General features: G+C 40.7%; 1 protein-coding gene and 1 long non-coding RNA gene across 4 annotated transcripts in view; one reads left to right on the forward strand and one right to left on the reverse strand.

Moving 5' to 3' along the window:
- The window catches only part of LOC143764391 (uncharacterized), a 45,055-nt gene extending 41,955 nt beyond the window's left edge, over positions 1–3,100 (forward strand). The window contains exon 3 of the long non-coding RNA XR_013213178.1: positions 2,941–3,100. This is a non-coding gene — a long non-coding RNA (uncharacterized LOC143764391). The remainder of the gene's footprint in view (positions 1–2,940) is intronic.
- The window catches only part of ADAMTSL1 (ADAMTS like 1), a 481,733-nt gene that overhangs the window by 6,328 nt on the left and 460,738 nt on the right, over positions 1–14,667 (reverse strand). For 2 of the 3 annotated variants that reach the window (XM_077249770.1, XM_077249791.1), the window contains 4 exons: positions 12,642–12,822; positions 7,399–7,606; positions 3,808–3,917; positions 2,216–2,436 (listed from right to left, as the gene is read on the reverse strand). In XM_077249770.1, coding sequence (XP_077105885.1) covers positions 2,216–2,436; positions 3,808–3,917; positions 7,399–7,606; positions 12,642–12,822 — 720 coding nt within the window. Of the gene's footprint in view, positions 1–2,185; positions 2,437–3,807; positions 3,918–7,398; positions 7,607–12,641; positions 12,823–14,667 lie in introns of all 3 variants that reach the window. The other variant, XM_077249780.1, reaches the window with a different exon arrangement.

A 14,667-nucleotide genomic window follows, 5' to 3' on the forward strand; every position in this document is an offset into this window, starting at 1 on the left:
CCACAGTATGGCATCTTAGCACTGGCAGAAAACGTACCCATATCCTGTCTGTCTGCACATGTGCAATGAAGCTGGCTGTACCTACCCTGGCTTTCTTGGCCAACTTTGCTCACCCAGGAAGACATAGTGACCCTGAGTGCACATTGAAATGCTAGATTTCTCCTCTACAGCTGCTGACTGACAGAGATAGCGTCACTGTGCCTTATTGGCCATGCACAATGGGCTGATGAAGCAGGGGATTTTACACCTGCTTTCATTGCACAATTCCAGGTAGGAAGCAGGCACGATTTCTGCCAGTTCAAACATGCCGTGGATTGTGCAGGAGATTTCAATCATACCTCTCTCGACGTATTTACAGGATCTAAGGCTTCCCCTAGTCTGGGGGAAGTGACACACTGCCAGGCTATAAACATAAGGATGAATGACCTCGGGGCGATCAAAACATCCAACACCGCGGAGACACCATCATGTGTTTCTCAACGCAGTGATCCAGAACACTGCCCCCATCCCTTATGGGAAATATGCAAATGCATGTAGAAAAGCCGCGGAGACACCATCACGTGTTTCTTAAGGCAAGCAATGAATAGCCAGGTCTTTCACCGGGAAGGAACAACCACGGGAAGGGCAGCATCCAATAAAGGAAAACCACCTATGCCAAAACATGGTATCCATCCACAGACAGCTGTTTCGGGGTGTTTGCCCCTCATCACCATCACTTGTTTCTCAACACAGTGATCTGGTTGGATGCTGCCCTTCCCGTGGTTGTTCCTTCCCTGTGAAAGACCTGGCTATTCATTGCTTGAGTTGAGAAACACGTGATGGTGTCTCCGCGGCTTTTCTACATGCATTTGCATATTTCCCATAAGGGATGGGGGCAGTGTTCTGGATCACTGCGTTAAGAAACACGTGATGGTGTCTCCACGGTGTTGGATGTGTTGATCTCCCCGAGGTCATTCATCCTTATGTTTATAGTCTTTTCACAAGGCACTGCTCCTAATAGCCAGTTTCCTACTCCACACTGATGAGGGGCAAACACCCCGAAACAGCTGTCTGTGGATGGATACCATGTTTTGGCATAGGCGGTTTTCCTTTTTTGGATGCTGCCCTTCCCGTGGTTGTTCCTTCCCGGTGAAAGACCTGGCTATTCATTGCTTGCGTTGAGAAACACGTGATGGTGTCTCCGTGGCTTTTCTACATACACTGCCAGGCTAGTCCTGGCAAATTTGCATAAAGCAAAGGACTCCAAAAAGTTTATTTTTACATTAGAAATCTTTTTGTAAGATTCCAAGGATTGTGTTGTAATGAGGGTAATAAACCAATTTAACGCTTTAGTGCTAATTTAGCATGCTTGGGGACCTGTTAGATTGCCTTTAAATCAACCTTCTGAATATAATACTCCAAATCTCAGATCCTAAGTAAGGGTCAGAGTGTAGGAATTTGTACTTTTTGGCATACAATCTTAAATGATTAATGTACAACACATCTATAAGAACTTAGCACAAGTCAAACTCAATAAAATAGCAACAATGACTTTACATATAGCTGCATTTGCTAAGGTGCGATGTTGGTGGGATGTGAAAATGCAGCAATGCAGACAATTTGTAGACAAACTGACAGCAAATCACCAGACAACTGTGTGCCACAAACATGACCACTGACACTGTGTAAGTGGTGATGACACTAAGGTAAAGACTGTGTCAGGAGTCCTCCCCTTAGTGTGATACGGGTGCAGTGAGTGACAGCTCAGTCATCCAATCAGGTACAGGAGTGTGCTGAACTGTCAGTGTTTTGATAGACAGCTCGATCATATAATACAGTGCAAGGATGTGCCCAACCTGAGACTGGGAGGTGCTGAGCTTCTTGCAGGTGCTCCCTGTTTTTAAGGAGAGCTGAGCTCTCAGTCTTGGATTGGATGGCTGAACTGGCAATCAAAGCATCAGCATCTCAGCACTCCCCTGCACTGGATTGGACGACTTAGCTATCTATCTATCAACACACCGACAGCTCAGCACACCCCTGCACCCGATTTGATGACTGAGCTGTCAGTCACTGTGCCCATGACACACTGAGGGGAGGAATCGTGACAGACTGCTGATGTAAAACTGGGCATTTTCCACACAATACTGTCCATCATTTACCAGTAATTTGAGGAATTACGTCACCTTGAAACCCACTTAAATCGTACCTTAGTAAATCCAGCCCTTACAGCTCATACCGTTCTCACAAGGTGCCATGTTGCAGCGTTGCCAGTTGGAAGGCCGAGGTCTCCAGGAACACATATGCTCTTGAGCAGACTTGCCAGTTCGATGATGAACACATTCAACACGTCTAGACTGGAAACCATAGCTGCCGCAAGTGGCTGTGCATAACGTCCAAGGGGATACTCTCCACTGTACACTGCACATATCTGCCATGCAGTTTTGTGTATTTAGCGGCCTGGGTAAAAGGAAAAAAAAAATAGCTGTTAGAAGATCACTCAATTTGTCACAATTATTTAACAAGTCTCCAAGAAAAGTTCACTACTGAAAGGAAATTTTGCTAACATCGCAGATCATGTAGATCTGCATTGGCCACCTTTGGTGGCTAATGGCTGTTGTTACTAATATCAACCAATTACATGTGACTCGTGATTCACCAAACCATAGGGTCAAGTGTTCTATAAACACATAATATATTTTTCTTACCAGAAACTATATATATATATAAATAGAGGCAAGCACTCAGGCGATAAGGCATCAGTCTGTATTTAGCCTGACAATACCAAAACAATAATGCAGATATGAAGCTTGTATGATGCTTGAATGTGTTTAATAGTTACGGTGATGAAAGAACAGGTTTACATTCCAACCTAGTGGTATTTATAATGTATTTAGGTATGTTTACCCTGTCTTAAAGTTTGACACTTGTTTGTTTATTGTCTTTCATTTTCTTCTACTCAAGACCAGTTTTTGGACATCATACCCCTCTTTGGATCCTGGCTATTCATTGATATTGTTGGGCTGTATGCAATCAGTTAGAAATTAAGAGATATTAAGACATATCCAGCAGAAAAGACCTAGGTATAAGACTACAGGAGTTAAATATAAGTGGAGTACCTGGATTCTTATTATCTACCACCATACAACTTGGAAAATTTTACCTAAAATAACATAATAAAGTAAATAAACTCAATTCTGCTACTGGATTCTGCATCCCTGTTACTTTCTTGCCTATATTTAGCTACAAACTAGGGTAATCATTTCTATCCTATTAGAGCTGCAAACTTTCTAGGACGAGCTTTGGATGTATATTACTATGCTTTACCTAAACACATCATACTTCCTTTCATTACAATCCAGACTCTTAAGATTGATGAAAACAATATTATAATACGATCACATTAAATTATAGACACAAATATATACAGTTGAACACTGGAACTCAAGATATGAGCAAATTACCTTATAGGCTTGGAGGCTTAAAGAGCTTACAGTCTGATTGCTAAGAAACCTAAAGCATCCCAACATTTTCCTCAGGAAATCACTAGATGAAATTGAGCATGCTTATCCTATTCAAGGTTCATTTACAGGGCAATTTAAAACAGATATTCTAGTGTAATAATGTCAAAAACATAGGACATATGTTAATATGTGCATATATAGTGTTGAACTAAGATGAAAAAATTTGGGCAGTTTTCAGTATTTACCCTGTGACAAATGACTTGCAAAATGCTAAGGTGTAATATAATTTATTAGTAGAAAATATTCATATTGGTCATTTCTATTGATTATTTAGCAGTAGAAAATAGTTATAGTGATCTTAGATTACCTGGGTAAGATCTGGCACTGTTCTGGAGATATGATGGTTCCATCTCGAGTTTGACAGTAGACCTGTCTATGCTGTAAAGCTGTTCGTGGTCCTATACACGGTCCATGACACTAAACAAATAAGCAAAGGTATCATTTTAATATATTGAAGAATTTATGTGGAAATGTTTAAAATGTAGCACAGTAGCTCAGTGGTTAGCACTGCCGCCTTGCAGAGTTGTGGTTCTGGGCTTAAATTCCACCAAAAAAATCATCTTTAAATAGTTTGTATGTTCTCCTCATGTTTGTGTGGGCTTCCTCAGGGTTCTCCGATTTTCTCCCATACTCTAAAGACATACTGATAGGTAATCTAGATTGTTAGCCTTAATGGGGACAGTGCTAATAATGTAACTAAAGCGCTATGTAATTAATGGACCTATGTTAAAAACACAAAACACTTGTTTTTGGAAAGTCTGTCTCCTATCACTTTCTAGTAATGCACTGCAGGGGTGGGGTAAGGCAATCTGCTCATTTTAATTTAGAAGCAAATGCATCAATCTTATTACCACTGGGATTTTAATCTCATTTATGTAATTTGCCATGACGCAAAATTCAGAATATGCAATCCACAGGTCTGCTCCCTTCCTTCTATAATGACTGTGTTAACTCCCAGGCTAATAACGTAATCACATGTAAAAATCTAAAGTAAAGGGACGCTTATGTTTAAGCAGAGTAAAAGAAAAAATAATAAATATGTAGTTAAACAGGCAATATGTTTTATAACTACAGTGAAGAAAATAAGTATTTAATACACTGCCGATTTTTCAAGTTTTCCCACCTACAAAGAACAGAGAGGTCTGTAAGTTTTATCATAGGTATATTTCAACTGTGAGAGACAGAATCTTAACAAAAAACCTGAAAATCACATTGTATGATTTTTACATAAATAATTTGCATTTTACTTCATGAAATAAGTATTTGATACAATAGAAAAACAGAACTTAATATTTGGTACAGAAACCTTTGTTTGCAATTACAGAGGCCAGACGTTACCTGTAGTTCTTGACAGAGTCTGCACACACTGCAGCAGGGATTTTGGCCCACTCCTCCATACAGATCTTCTACATATCTTTCAGGGTTTGGGCTTTTGCTCTGCAATATTTAGTTTCAGCTCCCTTCAAAGATTTTCTATTGGGTCCAGGTCTGGGGACTGGCTAGGCCACTCCAGGACCTTGAAATGCTTCTTATGGAGCCATTCAGTTGCCCAGTGTGTTTTGGGTCATTGTTATACTGGAAGACCCAGTCACAACCCATCTTCAATGCTCTTACTGAAGGAAGGAGGTTGTTGGCCAAAATCTTGCGATACATGACCCCATCCATCCTCACTTCAATACAGTGCAGTTATCCTGACACTTTGTGGAAAAGCACTGCCAAAGTGTGATGTTTCCCCCACTATACTTCACGATTGGTACAGTGTTCTTGGGGTTGTACTCATCCTGCTTCTTCCTCCAAACACGGCGAGTTGATCATTGATTGTTGGTGAACTTTAAAAGGGCCTGAACATGTGCTGGCGTGAGCAGGGGGACCTTGCACACCCTGCAGGATTTTAATACATGACGGCATAGTGTGTTACTAATGGTAATGGTTGAGACTGTTGTCTTAGCTCTCTTCAGTTCATTGACTAGGTCCTCCTTTGTAGTTTTGGGCTGAGCTTTGGCTTCTGCTTTAAAGGCTGTAAAAAGAACTTCACCAGAAAGTAGGCCAGACAGATTATGAAGTGACTCCTTATGCCTGTTCTAATCAGGGGCACATATAAATTCCATTTTTTAGGGCTTCAGATGGAACCTTCAAAGCAAACACAAATGCCTGGCCTAAACATGTTGGACACTTAGAGAATTGTTAAAGTTAATTCTCCCAGCTTACCCATACATGCTCAGCTCAGCCATGTGTTTTGTCGAGAGAAGAGAGTAAGTCACTACCTGTTAACATTCTCCAAGATTGATCCTTTTTTTCCCTGACATCAACTGTTGCTGAAAACAGCAGAAACAGCAGGTTTGGGGGCCTTAACACAAATCTTATGGTCAGGGCACGCACAGTTGCAAAGTCACAGTCCCTCTATAAACCGCAACATGGTGCATTTGTAAAGTCCTGTATTAGGGATATTTTTACACTTAGAAGCAATGTTCTAGGAAAGTAGACTTTGGTAAAATATATACAGTTTGTCTCTTATGGTGGCTCATTACAGGAGCTGTAATACTTCTGCATAATTTTGATTTCAGTGTTGACCCAAAAAATGTAATAAACCTTTTTTCATCCTGCATTATACTGACGAATTCGGCACACTGAAGTTAAGATTTTACTCTGGGAATGGCTACGTATTGAATGGCTACGTATTAACCTACTTTGCAATGGGAAATAAGTCAAGATCACATGAGAGGACAGTGTAAAGCAGTGCATAAGAACACATGCACAGCACATGAAGGACCATAGATCCATGGCTCATGTGACACCTTGTGATGCCTCTGTCAGTGTGGTTGGCTCAAGAACACATAAAAGACAGTCTAGTAACAACAAACTGCATCCAAAATGCCTGAGGGCATAGTTTGGAACATAAAAGGCTACTCTGTAGCAGATAAGAAATGCACATTTGACAGCGCACATATATATGTATATTTATGTTTTCAATTAAAATACTTTTATTCCTCATCTGAAAATTCCCTTACATTGTACACTAAATCTGACATATTGAAGACGCTTAGTGGCTGGGTGCCTTGAATGTGTTCTTTTTGTTCTCTGCCTCATACTGATTAATGTTAAGCATTAACATCCTTTTACACAGGCAGAGAACTTGCCTGTAACAAGTGCCAATCTTCACTATTGAAAGCCAATCTGTATTCATATCCTATGATTTTCCTGTTAGAGATATCCTAATTTTTTCACTTTATGGGAAATAAAGCCAAAAATGTAAGAGAAGTGTAAGGCTAGTTTCACATATCTGTGAAACATGGATGACTGATGGGAGGTCTCCTAACCAGAGCTAACTGAGCAGTCTGGCCTTCTGATAAGTTGTAAGGCTAGTTTCACACATTGGTGAAACAAGGACCGGTTGCACATTGGCAACACAGCCTGCCCGCCAGGTCCTCCAACTTGTGCTAACTGAGCGGCCTTCTGATATGAGAACAGTTTGTATTTAACGGATGTGTGATACAGGCCTAACATGAAAATCATACTATATGAGAACCAATCCTATTCAACTTGCTACCTTGTTTGCTCTCTCCCCTATTCACTTTACTGCTTACAGTAGCGAAAGCGCTGCTGAAAAACCAAGATTTTTACATTGCCGTAAAAGATGCAGTAAATTCGATGATTGAATGTTTACACTTGGCATGGATCACTCTGATGAATATTGTGCTATGAAAAGGACTCTGTATTTAGATGGCCGTTAGCAAGCCCCATTCTAACATTTTATAGTCCGCAGTATAGAAATCCATCACACTATATAGTAAAACTCTCACTCATGGGCATTGCAAGCAGCTTTAGAAATATTGCTATTACACAGTCACAATGTAGATTCTACAAGTTCTCAATTTATAGATCCTATCCCTCTTCTTACCTGTCCCCATGAAGATGTGACCCACTCTACACAGAGTTGTCTACTGCAGCTTTGACTATCAACAGGACGCTTTGTAGACGATATGCAGACATCATTTGAAACTGGGACCTGGATGCCTCCACCAGTCATCTTTTGACAAGTCACGCGACGCGTTTGGACACCCCCTCCGCAACTTTGTGAACATGTTGACCATGATGTTACCATCCACCTGTAAGGAAAATATTAACAAAATTATATGCCACAATGCATTACAGTCATTACTATCACTGTTTCCATTGAGGCTCAAAATAAAATTCACTATCGGTATGTCTTTGGAGTGTAGAAGGAACCTGGAGTACCCGGAGGAAACTCAATAACACAAGGAGAACATACAATATGTATGCCAAGTACCTCAATTTTATAAGTATATTCTGTGTGCCAGTAAAGCAGTTTATATTTCATTTATTCTACGTGTTCATTTTTCTTGGTGTACACATTGTATGGCCACACTTTTTAATGCAGTGGGTGAAATAACTATTTAACAGTCACCAATTTTCTAAGAAAATATAATTCTAAAGGTGCTATTGCCATGATATTCTCTCCAGATGTCGGAAACAACCCATCCAATCAACACAGACAAAAAAAATCAAACTATAGATGTCCATAAATTAAGTTATATGTAATATAGAGAATGAGAATTTCATGTCAGTAGCACTGCAGACAAGCAGCTGGCAGAATCCTGGATAGAAGGTGATGAGAGGTTTAATAGGACCAATATATGGACCCAAGTTTTTTAGGAATGATTAGTTGAGATGGGCGGAACTAGCCATTCCCACCCCCCAATTTAGGAGGTGCAGCTGGTTTAAAAGGCAGCGGAGTTGTTCATTCCTTGTCTGAGAGTGGAGGTTTTCTTATACTGCTGTATACTCTTTGTTTTTCATTTTTGCTGGAAGTTTGTGGAGTTAATAAACCTTCCTATTTGGACAAGAAACTCCTTGCTTGTGTGAATGTTACCGTACCGGTGGCCTGAAAGCAAGTGAATACCTCCAATTGGTGCTTAGAGTGAGGGCAGAAATCCCAAGTGTCCCCAGAACAATGGATACGGTCCTTGTGCCGTATCTTACTGGGGAAACACAGCAGGCGTATTATGACCTTGCCATGCAGGATGCCAAGGAGTACGACAAACTGAAAGCAGAGTTTATTATAAGTATTTTTTGCCGCAGTGCTGTTCTAACTGCTTAGTTCAAACTACCTAAGAACCTGCTTTCGGCTGCTGCTCAGCAAGAATCCATAGTCTATTAAGAAGCAACCTGTGTTAGACCTCATTCACTCAGCAGTATTTTGATCAAAACCAGAAGTTTCTCCAAAACACAAAACAGGTGTCAAACTTTCCAATATTGTTTTTATCTGTATATGAACATATCCTCGTATTGCTTGTCTCATTTGTATACTAAACTAATTGAGAGTCACAATCATGTCTGCTGACTGATATGTTTCAGTCCAATTTAGTCTGGGGTGAAGAATGTAGCACGATATGCCATTACAATGAAATGTAATGTTTTCATGGATGTTATATACCAGTAATTTTGGTGAAAAAAATGAATAGTATTAAATCCTCAAAGTGTCTCAGGCAGGGTGAAAAAACCTTTACATTGGTCATATATGAATCATTAGATTATTCTATAAGGAAAGACCACCAGCTCATTATACACCCAACACCCTATATCTGCACAGCTGTATCACTTTTACCTTTGAGAAGAGGAGGGAAGTGCTTTTTGATGGGTCAACACATCCATACTAGAGAGACAAGTGGAAGAACAAACCACTGCTTCCCAGACGTGTTCTGCCTTGTCTAATTCCCATAGGCTAACTTCTACTCTCATATAGAATTGTCCACCATATGTCCTCCATAGACTGCAAACAGCCTAAATCAGTGCTCAGGTGGAAATGAAAACAGGATGTCGAACACTTCTGAGTTTATGGAACGTTCCCATTATAGTTTCCTTCGGTCTGGCAAAGTAGCTATTTCCTTGGAGATGTATCATCACGTTAGTGTTACGGTTGAACTACAGTTCACTAATAGTTAGGTGAGCAGAAGAAGGCCAATGAGTTCAAGGATTACAAGGTGTAAACTATTTTATGGAAGTTTCTTATAGGTTCTGGCAAACACTGCTTAACTATTTCAGAGAAGGATAAATAACTACAGGACCCTTCCAAAGAATATGTGTTACACCTGGTTCTGGCCCTGCACCCGGTTTTAGCGCTGCCCCCAGTTCTGGTCCCTCACCTGCTCCCGAGGCTGCCCCTGTACCTCTGCGAGGTCCCTGTCTTGATCCTCGCTCTCTGTCTGTTCCTCGACATCCTGCTGCTTCTCTCTCCCCCACTTCCTGGCACACTGCCAGCAATCCTCCCGGAAGAGTGCTTAGGACACAAGCGCGCTTACCTCCAGTCTCTTAAAGGGACAGCGCGCATTTTTTAAAAATTTCAATCAACCAATGACAGCACACTGATTACTACTTCTGGCCCCTCCATCATAGGGAGAGTGCCGGAGCAACAAGTATCTACTCTTGCTATTTACGGTTCTGTTCCTGTTCTGTCTGCGCTGTTATAGCATTCCGTTTTGCACTCTTCTTATACAGTTTGTTTCCGCAGAATATCAGTGACCAGTGGTTCGGCTAACCTAAGACGACACCTCTAATTTTATACTCAAGTGCCATCCCATTCCGCCACTCGCCATCTGATCCCCTGGACTATGCTAAAAGTGCTGGAGCCATCTTCCTCTTATCTACCTGGAATCTGACGTCCTTCGCCAGAGCCAGCTTTATATCTCATACCCGGTGTCTGCCGGTCAGCTCCATCATATCTGTTTATATCTGTTTATCCGTTTGTCCCCCTGGGACAGCTGCCACGTGTTGGGGGTCTAACTGGGGGTTGCACCTGTGTTCCCCAGGTATTCCATTCTGGTCCTGTTCGAGGGATCTTACTATGGATACCTGGGGCTCACTAGTTACGCCCCTTTCGGAGCCCCCCCCGGACCGAGGTCCCGAGGTTCCACTCAAAAAATGTGAACTTCATCACCTGTGCCTCCGCTTCCATTCATTACAATATGTTTAAATTGGAAAGCTAAGACATGCTAATATAAGATAATCAACACAAGCAAATAAAATGTATATGCCATTAGACTGTATATTCATTTTATCATATATCATTTTACCAGCTGCTTAAAGGGATTTTTCAGTTTTGGAAAAACCTTATTGCCGGCTGAAGTTTGTTGTAATAAAAACAGTCTGAGCTTTACTCACTCTCCTTGGGTCCACCGCTGAGTCACCTACACTTTTGCAGGTGTGTGTGTTATTATCTGCAGCACTGACAGGGCTGCAGCCAATCAGTGAGCTCATCTATCCTGAGCGGCTTGTAATGTCAACTTGGACAGAGCTATTGAGCTCAGTTATTGGCTGCAGCACAGTTGATTTAACAATAGTGCTGCAGACAATAACAGACAATGGAGGCTCATTACTGGACCAAGGGAGAGTGAGAAAAAAAACAGATTTTTTTTTTTACAAACTGCAGCTGTGTTTTTTAGTCGGAATATTTATGGGGAGGTGTTGTGTCATGAAAGTTACATTCCATATAATGTAAAATAACTTCATATACTTTCTTTATATTGCATATCCATGAACCACAATATGGACTTGATGACCACAGAGCACTTCAAGGTCGGAGAGGATAGGGGATTTATTTATGAAATATTTAATCTTGAGATATAGAAATTATATTATGCATCTGAATTTATTATATCTATTTCTACATTTTTAAGTACACCTTTTATTTTTAATAAAAAAAAAAATAGTCAGGAATAACTTTTACTAGGTAGAGTAGGCAGGATTTACACCACAAAAAGTGCGGCCCTAAGGCTCTGCAGCCCCAGGGAAAGTTTCCTTTGACAGCGGTTATCTTGGCCACGGCTATATAGGCAATAGTGATGAGCGAACGTGCTTGAGTAAGGTGTTATCGGAGCATGCCTGTGTGCAATCCAAGTGTCATTGGCGTACATGTGGGAGAAGAAACTAGCTTCTGGAACTATGCAATTGAAAAATAACTAAAACACCCCTTGTTTGCAGTCTCAAAACATTTGCAGACAATTTGCTTTGTGCGGAGGTTCTCTATACCTATTTATAGGGTTACCTCAGCTACCAAATATACTCAAAAACAAGTAAAACATACATATATAAAAATATCAGTACTGCAGAAACTGGCAGTCCATGATGTTCATGGGATCACAGGAGGTGATGAAACATGAATGAACAAGTTCCAGCACATCTTGGAGTTGGCCAGGTCTTACATCTGAAAGCTGTACACAGTTATCCAGGTCCTTGAAAAGCAGAGTGTACTATTTTTTTTTATTCCTTGAGGATGGGTCAAGCCAGGACATGATCACATTGACCCTTTCAACACTATTTGTGATGCAAGCTATTTCCTTGGATGAATATGTCCGTGGCTGTAGCAAACTGCCTGTAAATAAGCTATCAGTGATATCACCAAGTTTGTGTGTTTTCAGTGCCACCCTTTGGTTTGACGCAAGGAATTATGGATTTGGCAATAGGAAGCAGGTGTAGGAGGCGAGTCATTTATCATTATGTTATATACTCCTCAGACAATCCTCATGGCAGGGTCATTGTCAATAGAAAAGGCATTTTAGCTTCTAATGTGCATTTCTGGTTGACACCCATTATTTTGGCGACCAAAGTGTACTGAAATCCCACCTATTTGTAGTGTGAAGGAGAACTCTCTGGGGTTACATATAGCTGAAGGCTTTCTGGTGCCTCAAAAAAGGGGCAGAGACACAAATTATTCTGGTTGAAATCTCCTGTCTACACATGGAAATGTTGATATAGATGAGGTTAGTTTTTACATGCAGAGTAAATTGCTCAAAAAGACAGATCTCTGGCAGAAATGAAGTGGAAGGAAAAAACAAAAAGCAGAAAAGCAGATAACATATTCATTACAAGTGATTTCTTAAGAAACTAAAATGAGTCTTTTATTGGCCAGGACAAAATTACTGAACTTTTGGAAAAACATGATGGTATGTGAAGTTGTTCCCTTAGAAATGGCCAATTCCGTGACTCTACTATGTTCAACCATACTTTCAGAATACTTTGATTGTACAGTCTCAGAAATGTTTATTTTGGAGGGCACAGACCAAGCCAATCCAACATGTTTCCTATGCATCACTACTGATAGAAAAACATGCATCCAATACAAACCTTGGCGGACAGTCCCTCCTGTTACATGCAGCAGGATTGACGGAAGGTTTGGGCTTCTCTTGGCAGTGACTGACATTGACCTCTTGCTTGTCGAGAACACACCTCAGTTGTGGATGTTGGATGCCTCTATTACCACAGGATGTTGTACATGGCAGGTGACCGACCAAAGACCACTGATAATCTGTTGATGAAACAAATTGTAAGAATTGATTATATTACAAAACAATCACAAAACACTGTATTTTCACACTTCCAAAAGATTAAAACATGGGGATTGACATGTTTGATAAAGCTTAACGGTCTAGTTATAATTAAGAAATTAAAGTGGTTGTCCAGCCTTAGGGTACAAGTCTGCAGACACTCTATGTGACTGCAGACTTGTGAGTCCTAATATCGCGTGCACTGAGTACTTTGAGGATTCTCTGGTGAATGCAGAAGTATGTGATTTGTATACACACGATCACATGCCAACTAGACGTGTGTGGCCTCACTCAATGCATAAGTATTCAGCAAGGCTGAACATATCTAGTTGGAATGTGGCCGAAAGTATTTAAATTACATACTGGCAGTCACATGACTACCTGTTCCTGGTGCCTGCTGTAAGGATCCTTAAGTCTGCATTCACATAGACTTTAAAGAGTCTGTCACCCCAAAAGCAATAATAAACAATTAATACAGTGAAATAAAAGACTTAACCTTCTAAAAATAATACCAGCACTCCTCCTGTTAGTTGCACAGTGCTTGAAATAAATACTTTTCATTTGCATCCAAAAGAAGGCACTTCAGTGCACCATTGTCATGACCAAGAGTTCAGTGCACAGCTACACCCTGCAGTTTGCATTTTGAGGCAATTCCCACACTTGTGATAGACACTGCTCACTTCCCAGAACGCGCCCTGTCTGAACTCCGTGCACTTGGAGACACATGCAGGCTGGCGCTGGCGCTGCCTGAGCCCTGCCATGCACACAGTATCAGTGTTACTACACAGCATGGATTGCGCATTCTCCACCATGACACTTCTCACTACACTAGGGTAAGCAGAAATGTAGCAAATGGCAACTGAAAAGAGACGTCAAGAAGTTGAATGTGCCCACCTGCCACCCATATTGTGTGCTTATTAGCGCTGACACTGTGCACTCGCATCCATTGTTTTCCCAGTATTTTTCTCAGGCTCTATACCACTAACAGGTATCGTACTAGCATGATTTTTATAGGGGCTAAGTCCCCTATATCACTGTATAGATCATTTGATATTGAATTTAGGGGCTGACTGACTCCCTTTAAAAAATTCTGTACACAAAAAATACCCTTCATGTCCCATGATATAGGAATCATGCAGCCAGTATTGTATTATCACTGTGTTGTTGCTATGCTGCTTTGCAATAGGGTTTTCGCCTTTTAGAAGTTGCCATCCCTCTCTCCATGTGACTCTGATGTTGTACTGATGTCAGTATCCTCTCACTTCCTCATTATATATATCACCTATGTTAAGAAGTACACGTGTCTATATTTATCTACTGCAATTGTGCATAACTACAAGACTTCAGCAGGAAAATAAATTTTTTTCTGGAATCTTCACAAGTGCCTTCTGCAATCGAGTTCAAGCTATCTGATGAAATCACTTTGTGAGTAACAGTACATAGCCAGATAAATGGTCTTTCAAGCGCCCCATACATTCAGCCTAGTTATGGAGTCAGAATAATACTTCTGTAAATCCAGTATATTTACTATAGGGAATCTTATTGCAATAGTTTTATGTTGACAAGGATATATAGCTCAAAGGGATTGTCAGTTTAGAAAACCCATTTCATATCTAAAACTGTCCATATACAGTATATGCGACAGACTAAACAATCATTTAGCCTACAAATATCTCTCCCAACGCCTCCATACACTTGTACACTTGGTCGATTGTTCAAGTGTTTTCAACAATAACCTGGTGACAGCTTATCTCCCAGAGATCAAAAGGGTCAGGACAGTTCTTATTGGCCTACTTCTATTCAATTTACAGCATATGGGAGCCTCT

Source organism: Ranitomeya variabilis, chromosome 1 (genome assembly GCF_051348905.1).
Source record: "Ranitomeya variabilis isolate aRanVar5 chromosome 1, aRanVar5.hap1, whole genome shotgun sequence".
Lineage (NCBI taxonomy): Eukaryota > Metazoa > Chordata > Amphibia > Anura > Dendrobatidae > Ranitomeya > Ranitomeya variabilis.